The 13,659-nt window shown below is 43.2% G+C and overlaps 1 protein-coding gene across 5 annotated transcripts in view; it reads right to left on the bottom strand.

The window, feature by feature from the left end:
• Positions 1–13,659, bottom strand: part of sema5ba (sema domain, seven thrombospondin repeats (type 1 and type 1-like), transmembrane domain (TM) and short cytoplasmic domain, (semaphorin) 5Ba) — a 183,800-nt gene that overhangs the window by 32,877 nt on the left and 137,264 nt on the right. For all 5 annotated transcript variants that reach the window (XR_005696243.1, XM_040034790.1, XM_040034792.1 and 2 more), the window contains 3 exons: positions 9,889–10,024; positions 7,828–8,035; positions 7,541–7,748 (listed from right to left, as the gene is read on the bottom strand). Coding sequence is in view for 4 of the 5 variants with exons in the window: in XM_040034790.1 (XP_039890724.1) it covers positions 7,541–7,748; positions 7,828–8,035; positions 9,889–10,024 (552 nt within the window). In the remaining variant the exon portion in view is untranslated. The remainder of the gene's footprint in view (positions 1–7,540; positions 7,749–7,827; positions 8,036–9,888; positions 10,025–13,659) is intronic.

Genomic DNA, 13,659 nt, shown 5'->3' with positions numbered 1-13,659 from the left:
TTCCCACTGTCACACTCATGTGTGCAGCAAAGGTAGATGTCCCAGTCGGTGCTGGTTTATTCCTTTACTTTGCTGGCTGTTACTCACTGGTGATGTAACATGACACGTGAGGTCACAAGTCAAGCAAGAACAAACAACCAAAATAAAGAAACAGAGGAAGAAGCTGCCGAGTGACCAGAGAAATTAAGTGGCTTGTAGCAATGACAGGAAAAAAAAAATGCCAGCAAACTAAAGTAGGCAAATAACAACTAATCTCAAATTTGAGGCAAGTTAATAAAGGTACTAAGAAATTACACAAGAATGTTATCTATGAGCAGAGCTTTGAGTAAAAGCGCTAACATTCACAGGGACCAACTCTCAGCAAGAATGTGATGGGAGATGAGCAAATACCACTTTAACTGACATCATACATACAGTACACGTGTCTTTGATGATGATGATGATGCCTGGCAACAAGAGTGACAGTCTCCAACATGTAGGAGACTCCATAATGAAACCATCACTCATTAAAATGGCAGCAAACACGGAACTGCACATGCTCGGGTTCCCAGCAATACAGTCAGCGCATCTGATGTAGATCAAATGAACGAGACAAGCGAACAACATACACCTACACATGGTTTACTGCATTTATTAGAGAGAAATTTAGGGACTTTGCAACATTTGCGGCAGAAATTAGAAAGACCCTTTTCTGAATTAAGAATAAGAATTGATTAGCCCCACTTTGATATAGCCTAAATTGTTTATAAAGTGGATTATATTCTCAAAATAAGACTGAAGCTAACCCCTCTGTTGATTTCAATGAATGCAAAAAAGCAGGAATGCATTTCCATTAATTAATCCCCATAATTAATGTCCTTTAATTTATAGTAACTACAAGTCATCGGTGGGGCTGGGGTGGGGGGCTTAAAGACATGCTGGAGGTTAAGACATTGTGTCAGCCTAAATCAAGGCTGGAAGAAAGTGGATGTTGAGAAAGCAATCTAGACAGAAACTGACAGAGCGAGAATGAAGCAGAGAGAGAGAGAAAAAAATGATTACACTGAAGTGTAAGTGAAGCCAGAACAAAACCTGTAATAAAGGAACAGCATTCTGGAGCAGTAATAAATATATCCACTGTGTGAACACCTTCTCCCTCCATCTGCCTGAGTCCTTGGCTGGTGAAGTGTTCCTCTGACAGGTCATACAGGCTTAGCAGCAGTGAGCTCTAGAGGCCTGCTGACAGACTGGCAGTCGCAGCCGACGGTAAATTGAGTTTGCTCGGTGACCGGGCTGTAAGCTCCCCCAACACTGACACAGACAGGAAGTCTACAGCTCCAGTAGAACGACAGTGGCTCGACGACGCATTGGTTTTAACAAGCAGCCACACACAGAGGCGCAATCGGAGATGCTAATGGTCAGTGGTTTTCCTCAATTGCCACTTAGTGGTTTCCTGTCCTTGTTTTACACTCCTGCTGCAGGCAGGCTTAGCGTCCTTCCCCCCACGAACGCTGCTGGGTCACTATTAATAACACAAACATAACCACAAATTCTTAAACAGCAAATTGAGCCTGAGCCCTTCAGGCAGATACAACTGTACCTCTTGTAATAAAACGTAATGTAAGCACACGTGTGAGCGGCGCGGTTTTTCTGCAAGAATGCAGCTGCTACAGAACAGCCTGATTTGTTCCGTTTCATCCTCCTCGACATTAACCTAATCATTTATTTAGCATTTCCTCCTTCTCATAGTTATTTTTGTTTCAGAAGTCTTACGTTCTCCTTTTCTCGTGCTCTGCCCTCGTTCTCCTCAACACCAGCTGTGAAAGCAGTCAAAGAAAAAAATAATAAAATCATCTAACTTGAAACCCCCGTGTACAACCACTTTTCCCTGTCTGACACCTCCAGTTTTGACAAATGAGTTAACCAGTCCAGTAAAGGAAAAGTGCAACTTTTAAGTTGGCTTTTTGTAGGGGATGTAAGCACCATGCTGCTGTGAAACTTGTAGTTTCATCTATTTGGCAGTGTGGACTAACTTGCTTTATTCAGTGTAAGCAGCGAGAGGCAGGGGGGGAAAAAAAGACCTGATGGATACAACGCTGTAGCTAAGCCTGCACGCTGCTGCGGCCAAAATAAATCACTCCACTAACAGAGTGAGATAGAGAGATAGAGGGCTGTGTGGAGGACAGAGCGGTACTGTTAGCCAGAGGTACCAATTGGCCAGGTCAAATATAATTACCACAAATAGAAGGACAAACACACACGGGCATGCAGACACACACACAAAAAACGGCAAGACAAGCTGTAACGTTTGTCTGCAAGCCATCACTAAAAGGATACAAATCAACAGCGCTTGAAAAGGTTTAGCAGCGTAACATAAAAAAAGCACTCGACTTAAAGACAATGCAAACGTTGTTCTGCTCTCAGGGTTTTCAGCCCCGACGTTGTCGCTAATGTGGATCAATGGCAATGAAAAACTGAACAGTAAAGGCACTTTATGTAATTGAGATTTTAAATGGTAACAGTTCAAATCAACTCAGTGTTAGCTTGTTGCTGCTGTGAGGTTTATTGTCTTTGAATATATGTTATTATGCATGCTTTGATCTTTAAAAGTAAGTATGTAGAACCTCCTGAACCATCTTCAGTTTAACTTGTGTCTCTTTAAGGACCTTTCTGGATAAAGCATGGCCTTGCTTGACTGACCCAAAGAAAATGAGGCATTGGTTATGGACTATAGGTGCAGCCCGCTAACGGCTAAAGGCTAATAAGCACATGGCTCAGGGGGTTGGGAAGCACATTTCTAACTGGAAGGTTGCCGGTTCGATCCCCGGGCTCTCTGTCCTGGTTGTTGTGTCCTTGGGCAAGACACTTTACCCTACTGGTGTTGGCTAGAGGGGCCGATGGTGCGATATGGCAACCTCGCTTTTGTCAGTCTGTCCCAGGGCAGCTGTGGCTACAACTGTAGCTTGCTTCCACCAATGTGAGAGTGAATGAATAGTGGCATTGTAAAGCGCTTTGGGTGCCTTGAAAAGCGTTATATAAATCCAAGCCATTATTATTAATAAAACCTCTGTTTTCACCCAGTGTACCCAGGACAAGCGGAGACACCTGCAGTCAGCTGGTGCTGATGGAACATATTGCTTTAATGCAAAATAATTACCTTCTCTAAAAAATCCTCAAATTTAATTGCATATTCTATGATATATTCAGCACCGTTTGTCTTTCTTTCAGAAAGATTGCTCTAAAAACTCCCACCTGAATTTCATGAAGCTTGTGGAGTCATCTGGTATAAGCTGAGGAGATGCCATTAAAATGGGCTTAGAGCCAAAGCTAATAAACATTAGCCTCACTAGCGGTGTAATGTACTAACACAGAGGATTCCTGTTTTGATGATTTGCATTAATAAATAAATAAAACTAATCCACTACATGTTTACTTCCCCAGATGCCAGGAGTACATGAGAACTACTGTACTCGCTCTTGTAGCCAACAATGACAACATTGCTTGTGGCACATAAATATAGAGGGGCACCTCCGCCTTGCTGTATCAAACTAGCTGCTAGGTCGGCATTAAGTGTTAGAGTGTGATGTAGATAAATCAGTGAGTACTTTAAGCGAGGCATTTTATTCAGTTTAGCAGCAGAATGACTTCCCCCTTGGTATGAAATTACATATGTTTTACATTCCCAAAATACTAGGGTGAAAACTCTATCCATCCAGTTTCTTCTGGTTATCCAACAAATGGTCACATGGGGTTGGAGCCTATCCCAATTGATATGGGACGAGAGGTCACAGTGCCAACACGATCACCAATTAAGCTAACCCCACTAACCGCATGTCCTTGGACTGCGAGATCAGGATTATGTGGAGAGGACTCCTACAAACACAGAAAAAGAAGATGCAAACTCTACACAGGAAGCCCAGGACCTTCGTGCCATGAGGCAACAGGGCTAACCGCTGTACCACTGTACTCAAAAACCACTTTAAGGTGAATTTTACATGTGGGTAGTGATGGAGAGTTTCTCAAACTCCTTTCAAATTCTGTGTCCAGAATTCTGCGTCCCTCTATAGAGGCACTCCAAACAAACTGGAGGACACACAGACATCCCTACAGACCTTCGCATTCCCCCTCTGATAGCAAAATTTGCATCACTTAGAGCCCGTTGGACCCACGTGGCTACAGGAATGATAAAACTAACCTTAAATGAAGGATCTCGGCATCACAGCTATTCAGTCTGTCCATTAAACAGTTACCTGGTTTCTAACAAAGCTGATAATAATAATTATCATGTCTCACCTGCTTCAGTGTTTGTTTATGTGTCATAATAGTGTGCCTGCTAATGGGCCGCTGTTCACTGATATAACCATATCAGATTATTCAGTTGTTACCGGGGTGTGAATGAATATATGGCTGCATGGGAATAGGATGGCTGCACACAGCACGGGAGGGAAATTCACTCCACTCATTCAGACAACAGTACAATGATTGGGCGCTAACTCAGAGGAGGAAAGAGCAAAAGGGCAGGTGGACCTTTTTCATGCAGTGCTAACAGTGTGTACCCAGAGAGATACTCGGGAAGACACAGTGAAAGAACAAACAGGCCTGACCTCTGATCCAGTCCGTTTTGTACACAACCGTGGACAATTAAAGAGGTAGTACACACTGAAATGTGTGTTTTTTAAAATGTATGTCATTTCTTATAAGTTCTATATCAGAGACATGTTCTCAATTGATGATAACAGATGATAACTTTATACACAAAGTGTGACTGTCAGCTATGTGTCAGCAACTAGATTTCAGCTTTGCATTTTCCGTACGTTAGAGCAGCTTTCCAGCTCTGTAACCTGTCCAGTTAAGCTCTCCAGAGTATATTTGAGCGATATGATGTGCTGTGAATTTTATCTGGTTCAGCTTTAAATACTCAGCAACAAGCACTAGTCTTGCTGATTAAGCAGTGCCACTGGCAGTTTCACAGGCCATTCCTTTTTTTCCCACAGTGTATTTACTCTGAACAATACATTTGAGAATAGCTTGACAATACGCTTGTGTAACACAACCGAAAACCTGTTTAAGCCTCCGTGTGCAGTATGTGTAAAAGAAAACAGCGTTTCTTTGGTGAACAACTTCTGATTTGAGCATGAGACTAAAAAAAAAAAAAAAAGAAAAAACAAGATGTGAAAACCCAACTTTGGCTCTGGAAAGTTTAATTGGCATATCTGAGTAATTGGATCAGATCAGCACTTAATGAAAATATAAGCTGCAGGCCTATTCACATGCATGAATTCTCACTACCTGGCCATTTCTCTTTCCCCCCACAATCTCCTAACTCAGGAGATTGTGGGGCAATCAAACAAAAAAACATCTGTTTTTTTTCTGGTCACTTAAGTCCAACTAAATGAGCTCAGGTGTCACCCCAACCGACAGGTTCAAAACTGTTGTATTCTCCAGCTCGTTTTGCCTTTGGCTGCAGAGCAATGTGAAAGATAATACGTATGAAGTGCAGGGGTGAGCAGAATATCACAAACTAGATTAAATGCGGCCCTCTTCCCAACCTCCCAGCCTTCCCCCTTCCTCTTATGCCCTTGGAGCCCACTCTTCTTATCGTTTCACCTTTGTGTGTCTTAAATAGCTTATTTTACTCGCCTTTTCGATCTCTTTCTTCCTGTTCCTCTTTTGTGCCTGATTCTCATCTTGCAAATCTCACCCACCCACGTCTTATTAAACACAATGGTCACCTTTTCCTGGTGTGTGTGAGTGTCTGCTCCGGTGTGTCTAGGAGTTTGGATTTTTAGTAGAAACAATGAGCTGACTCATCATGCAGCATGCATATTAGAAAGTGTCCACCACCAACCCACGCATATATCACACCATGGAGACTGCCACACACACACACACACACACACACACACACACACACACACACACACACACACACACACACACACACACACCAGGAAAAAAAGCATTAAGCTATTTGTATTCTAAAATGAAATTGACTTTGAAGGACGGAGGTGGCAATGATCAGATGCAGAAGCCTCGACAAACTCCCCTCACCCACCACGGAGACTTTCACATGAATAACACTGGAGCTGGAGATGGGAGAGGAAAGCCCCCCTCCCTCCCTCTCTGAGTCTTTGTACCTCTGTCACGCAAAGGCATGCCTGTAGAAAAACTTCTCTGGCAGCGTATGAGGTCGCTTCACACATAACTTTTTATTTATCCTCTGATTCAGACACAAACAAAAGGCAGAACAGTGCTGTCTCTGTATTATGCACAACTTCCTTACTGCAAAAAAAAGAAGAAGAAGAAAAACCACAACAAATTAATTTCCTCCAGCTAGCAGATACCACCCCATTCATTCGTCTGGTTCCATAAGGACTTTAATGATTATAGGCAAGGCCTTCCAGACATTAATCCTAGCTGAGGACAGATAATTGTCTTCAATATGGGACCAAGCAAGTTAAAATGAATCCAATGCCAAAAAGCTTAAAATTAGCAATTAAATATATACCCGATGTATAGGGCATAACAGCTTTAAGAAAAATGAGGTGTGCTATCTTTTAGCTTGTTATTTGCATTATTTTTATAGTTGGACTTAGAAAACAGAGCAAAAAAAAAATGCAAATGTAAAACAATGAGAAGAGGAACGCTTTTAACAAAGATTCCTGCAAGGACTGAATCGGAGATGTTCCGATGCCAGAATGTTGTAATCAATTTAACAGCAACCCTTGTTGGCAGCCCCAAATGAGAGTATCTTCAAAGTATCTACTTATCAAAGGTGTAAATTGATACTATGATAATAATTAAGAAAGTTTAGAATGTAATATGACCTTCAGCCACGGGTGGCAGCACTGAGCAGAGTAATCCTGAGCAGCAGTCCAGTGGTTGAACGAGGAAAAAAATCTTTGAAGATCTGACACCAGGGGTGTCCAACTCCAGTCCTTGAGAACTACTGTCCTGCAGCTTTTAGATGCATCCCTACTCCAACACAGCTGAACCAAATGGTTGGATTACCTCTTCAGCATGCCATCAACTTTGGCCATTCATTTGATTCGGGTAGGTTGGAACAAGGATTTGTCTAAAAGCTGCAGGATGGTAGCTCTCGAGGAGGGAGTTGGACACCCCTGATATACACACAGTTGTCACATCTAGGCTCGTGAGATCAAAACATCAAAAAGGAGCACACAGTGTGGTATTTTATCTAAAAATGGGCTGAGTTTCTCTCTGCAGCCCATTCATAGATTAAAAAAAAAGAACTTTGTGTTTATTTTTGATGTTCTAATGAAGGAAATGCCAAACTATGTGACAAAGCAACACAGTTTTTTTTTACTGCTACAATGTTACAGTTACAAAAGCATGCAGAGCTGTAACGTTTTAATTCAGATGGACTTGTTTTGTGCTGCAGAGAACAGACTCAGCCAAATGCCTCTGAAGTCATCTGCAAATCGACATCCAAAATCCCCTCACCCCACTGACGTCAGCGGCGCAAGATTCTTTACACATGCTGTCATTTAAAACAAAGCCATCCTGGATGAGTGAGCTTTTACAAGCTTGCTGTACTTACGTCTCCGTTTTGTAGGTGGAGCATCTCTCCAGCGGGATCTTCAGGACTCTGTTGTTGAGCCCAACAAAGAGTGACCTGTCACTATGCAGGATCTGCAGGCTCAGGATCGGTTCTCGAACACCTGATGGGAAGAGCTCCATCTCCTCCAGGTAACAGCCTTGCAGGTTCTTGTTGGGGGTAGCCAGTGCCTTCAGGATGGTGCCGTACTCTAAAAGAGACAGACAAAATAAAGCAAGGAACCTACCTCCTCAATCTTAAAGTTTTGGTTTTCCTCTTTCACTACTAACCTGTGCTGATGTACATAACATGGAAGAGGGTGTCCATGCCCTGAACAATGTCCACGACTAGGTTTGAGAAGCGAACGTCATCCTGCATGACCAGCGGATCAATAGACTCCGGCTGGACAACATCGTTCATGAGGTAAAGCCGCTGGGCGTCCTGCAGACTGCGCTCTGTCAAGCCCTGATTCAGACCCTTGTCATCTATAGTACCACACTGCAAAAGAAAGGCAATGTTGGAATTTGGACAAAAGGGTATAAAGTAAGAGGAAGATATGAAAATGTAAAATGCATATAAGAAAATCTAAAAGGCAGCGAGAGAGGCATGGACAAAAGCACGAAAAAACAAACAAAGAGCATGCCACACACTCTTCTTTACACCTACCGAATATATACGCCTCGTCTGGCGAGATTGTTTCAATTCCTAAATCTATGAAGTCTGAGTAATTGCAACTTTTGAATGGAATGTTATGTGAACACACTAACAGCGCAGCAGCTTAATGAGGCACTTGAGAAGAAAAAGTATGAAATGACAGTGTTCTGAAAAGCTTTGTTTGTGCTGCAGAGATTAGCTGTGGATTGCAACTTCTGCTCATTCTCTGGGATTTGAAATGAGAGGCTGATTTGTTTGCTGATTCTATTTTTTTTGGTGAACGACAATGACGGACTGACGGGTGATTATCAATATGTGGTTTTGTGGTAATCACAGTATCTAATTGGTTGAAATCTACTTCTTGCCTTCAGCTGCTAACTTGGAGAATTGGAGACTGCAGCCATGCTGTGCAGCACCAGCAGCAAGCTCTACACACCAAATGGTGTGAAATCCTAGATTAAGGATCCATTTTTCCGACTAAAAATGTCACAGTGTTACAGCCTGAAGCCAATAACTGAAGGAAAGGATATGTATTTCTTACAACTGAAGATGACTTTCATTTTGATTTAAGATGAACTGAGTCATCTTTATGCAGCAGAGTGCAGCAACTGAGAAAATTGTTCTTTTAAGGTTTCGAAGCTTTTGTCGAAATGTTGCATGAATGAAAGAAAAAGCAAGATACTGAACTTTTTTGTTTTCACAGTATTTTGCAATCAGAAGATTACAAATTGGAAAAGATGGAAGGACAGCAGGGTAACTCTTTATCTTAATCAGTGTGCTAAGAATAGGAACTGGAAGTGCCAAAAACTGCACTTCGTCAAATGGCCACTTGAGGCTTGCCCCAGCTTTAGAAATCCTTCTCTCATACAAGGTCTTTAATAATCAGGCATAATCTTATCTTAAAGACCTCATAGTACCATATCACCCCAACAGAGCACTTCACTCTCAGATTGCAGGTTTACTTGTGGTTCCTTATGTATTTAAAAGTAAAATGGAAGACAGCGGCTTCTGCTTTCAGACCTCCCTCTTGTAAAATTAACTGCCAATTTGGATTCAGGAGACAAACACTCTCTCTACTATCAAGATTAGGTTTAAAACTTTGCTTTTGATAAAGCATATAGTTACCCTCCCTTAGATGTGCCGCAATTAGCCTATGCTGCTGAGAGATTCCCATGATGCGCGTTTCTGAGTGTTTCTTCTACACTCACCTCATTTTATTTTCATTAGTTATTATTTATCTCAGGCTCTTGTCCACAGCGTGTCTTTGTCCTGTCTCCCCTACTCCATCCCTAACCAGTCGCGGCAGATGGCCGCCCCTCCCTGAGCCTGGTTCTGTCAGAGGTTTCTTCCTGTTAAAAAGGAGTTTTTTCTTCCCACTGTTGCCAGGTGCTTGTTCATAGGGAGGCATCTGATTGTTGGGGGTGTCTCTATATTATTGTATGGTTTTACCTTACAGTATAAGCAGTTGTTGTGATTTGGCGCTATATAAATAAAACTGAATTGAATTAAATCAATGATAACCATGCTGGTTGAATGGTAGCTGTCTGGTGTCTGATTGAAATGGCTTAACTTCTGCAAACTGGTATCCGTGAACTGGAGCTCTAATTACAGTTTCCTCTTTCACAGTTTAAAAAGGTAACTGACTGATTTAACTTTTAAACAGTGGTCTCAGTGAGGAGGTGTGTGGTTAAACTAACCTGGAAATTGTGGATGGGGTTGGGCGTGGGAAGCCAAGTGGAACGAGGATTCTCCTGGGTGCGGAAAGGCCCGTTGAAGGCCTGGGTGATGGCGCTCAAGTTGAAGGCACACACTGCAGATGCTGCAATACTGTTGCTTTATAGAGAGAGAAACAGGGAGGAGAAGACAGGAGGAAGAGGGTGGGGGAGGGAAAAGGAGGTAAAAATACAAATATTATTTCAACAATAATATTCATAACCGCTTAAAATGTTGGCAGCAAATGAAGGCATATCAGAAATCGACAATGTCCAGCTGTGCAATAAAGCTATTCTGCTAAGAGTTCCATCCTCTTAATGGAAGTCCTATCATTTATACCCACAATAAACAGGCGCTCCATGTCTAGCTTGCTTTGGCTGCAGGCTAAGCTATGCTATCAGTGCTGAGCAGTGAATGGCGACAGTATTAAGCTGAGGATATGGGAGGCAGCTCCACAGATTATGTGCACACGCACACACACACACACACACACACACACACACACACACACACACACACACACACACCTCACAGGTGTAACATATGAGAGTAAACCCTGGCCAAACAAGCAATGCAAGCAAAGGTATTATCGTGATGCTCTTTACTAATATTGTGCTGCAGGGTAATGAGTTTCTTAACAACTTGCTACTGCTGACTGCTTCCTCCTCCTTCTTATACAGTACATCCAGTAACACACAAACTTTCTACAGCACAGTGAACAGCCTGCTGCCTTGACATAGCTTTTGCTGATAAACTACCAGTTAGAAGATAGTGAGTGATACCATTAAAGGGGAAAGAGATTGGGAGAGAGTGAGAGAAAAGGCAACAGCCACAGAGTGAATGAGACTTGCACCGAATCCACACACAAGACTTTGCATTAGCAACACAAACATTAGCAGAGAGCCTTTAAAATTTTCAGCTGAGGTTTAGCGAACGCAATGTAAATAAGATGCAAGCCATTAGCGGGCCCATTGTGGACTTTTGTGAGTTGAGGAGTGAAAAATGTGGCTGTAATGACGTCTGCGTGGACACTCCATCAGCCTACAGAGAAAGGAATACTTTTGAAATGGCAGGGTTCCTGAGTTTGTTTTGGCTCCTTGTGTGAAGTATGAGTCATTGAAGACTGCTGGTTGCGGGAAAAGCTGTATTACTGGGGTTTGGTAAATGGTTATTTGTTCATTTTTCTTTCTTGTTCTTTTCCTGACACATGACATATTTATCCATCTCTTAGCTAGACAAGCCATATTGGACAATTTATTTGCAATTACTAAAGTTACAGCTACAGTAATGAGATGTGCTGCTGGGTGAAAAATGTGCTAGGACACTTTTTATAAGGTCAAATGTCTGGTCTCTTTCGACCAGGTTCAGGTTTATATGGGGCAATTATCTGTTAGGTAAGATTTGGGAGTTTTAGATACATGAGGGCTAGAATGACATTATTATTTGTGGATCTTGTCAATCCTATTGTTTGTCTATTTTCACTACATCCTATTATGCTTTGGGTAATACAATTTCAAAATGCTCCCCCCCCCATAATGGCAGTGATTTAGCTGTACATAACACCCGAGCCCAATAAATAATTTTAATTCCATTTTGGCAAAGCTACCCTATGAACAGTCATGCTGAATTAGTTTTCATCAGTTTCCTTTTCCACAGTATTCTGACCACCTGCCAAATACTGTTTTGGTTCCCCTTTTACTGCCTAGACATCCCTGACCCATCGAGACATGGACTCCACTAAACCCCTGAAGCTGTGCTGAGGTGCCTGGCACCATGTTAGCAACGGATCCCTTAAATTAGCGGTCCCCAACTCCCGGGCCACGGACCGGTACCGGTGGCATCCTACCACAAAGCATTTTTTTGCTTTGTGGTATGATGCATTATCCTGCTAAAAGGGGCCGCAGCCATCAGGGAATACTATTTCATGGTCTGTTACAATGCTTAGGCAGGTGGTACGTATCAAAGTAACATCCAGATAGATTTCCAGACCAAAGGCTTCCCTGTAGAATATTGCCCAAAGTATCACCTAGCCACCACTGGCTCGCCGTAGTGCATCCTGCTGTCAGGTGTTCCCAGGTCATCAAAGAAAACATGATTCATCGGACGAGGCCACCTTCTCCCAGTGCTCCGTAGTCCAGTTCTGACACTCACGTGACCATTATTGGTACTTTCGGTAGTGGACAGGGGTCAGGATGGGGCACTCTGACTGGTCTGTTCCTATGCAGCCCCAGTGCTTATAATGGTATGCCTGATTAGTGTAATTAAGATTCATCTTTAAAGCTCCACTTTACCACTTTTTGCGGCGATCGCCATTGCCTACTGGTGGTGGTCAGAGGGCCCGGTGGTGCCAGTGTCCGGCAGCCTCGCCTCTGTCAGTGCGCCCCAGGGCAGCTGTGGCTACAATGTAGCTGCCATCACCAGTGTGTGAATGTGTGTGTGAATGTGTGTGTGAATGGGTGGATGACTGAATGTAGTGTAAAGCACTTTGGGGTCCATAGGGACTAAGTAAAGCACTATACAAGTACAGGCCATTCTTATTCTTAGTTAAATAACTTTGAACATCCAACTAGAGACTCAAAGTAATCAGTTTTTGTATATGAATAGAAAGCCAAAATGTCACAATCTGTTGCAACCATTGTTTTTTTGTTTTTTTATTAAGTTACCATTCTTTTTTTTTCTTTTCTTTTTTTGTGTCCCGTTTGGATCTTTAGCCATCAGAATTGTTGTCTTAAGGCCAAGAAAGATGCCAAGCGGATTTATTTTACCAAGTGGATCATCATGGCCTTGCCATATTGGTCCATTTGATTGACCTTTATTATAATTATGTATTTATTTTATTTTCGGTTGCTATAAAACGGGACAGACATGAATGGGGGATAGGACAGGGAGAAAGAATGAAAGAAAGAGAGGGAGAGAAAGAAAAACAGAGGGGAGAAGAGACGGTGAGAAGGGGGGGAAGAGAGAAAAAAAAACAAATAAAACACCTGGATCACCTGTATGGAGAAAAAAAAACAGAAGAGAAAGCAAACAAAGAAAGAGCAACATAATAAAAAAACAGCACCATCACAATAAACTAGCTAGCAGTAGATAACAGTAGATACTGAATAATAAACGATATTGTGCAGCACGCAAGATAGACAGCGCACAATGTGCTTTGAGGCAGCAGCCAAGAAAGCTGTAGTCCGCGTCTGTGAACACCTGTGTGCACACCTGTGTGCACACCTGTGTGGATCAGCATGCTTGTATTCCAAAGGTTTCTCCATGTAACGATCTGCTAGGGAGTGTGGGGAGCCATAGCCCCGTCCCCCAGGGCATGAAGCAGGTATGGAGGAGATCCAGGCCCCAGATATCCAGAGGCCCCAGTGTACGAGGACCCGAGGAGGACCACCAAAAAGGGGGGGAACCGTGCCACCCTCCTGGGAAGAGCTGAGTAGAGCCCCAAACGAGAGGTCACCCAGCAGCTACGGAGCAGAGGCCAGAGGGAGTTGCAGTGGCGTGCCCGCGGGCTCTGCCAGCAGCCAGCTGTGCCAGAGAGGACCGAGCTTCAGGCCCAGAGGCCTGAGGGCACCCCACCCCCTGGAAGGGGCCCAGGCGGGCCACAGGCGCCAGGCCCTGCCAATCGGCCACCAGGAGTGAGCCGGTACATACATGAGCGCCCAGCCCCAGACGACAAGGACCACCAACACACCAACGTCTGAGGGCATCAGCCACCGGCAGGAAGTGTGGTGAGGGGAGATAGGCCTCCATACTTTAGA

This window comes from Simochromis diagramma, unplaced genomic scaffold (assembly GCF_900408965.1).
Source record: "Simochromis diagramma unplaced genomic scaffold, fSimDia1.1 OVJJ01000091.1, whole genome shotgun sequence".
NCBI lineage: Eukaryota > Metazoa > Chordata > Actinopteri > Cichliformes > Cichlidae > Simochromis > Simochromis diagramma.
This window is presented reverse-complemented; position numbering and strand designations above follow the sequence as displayed.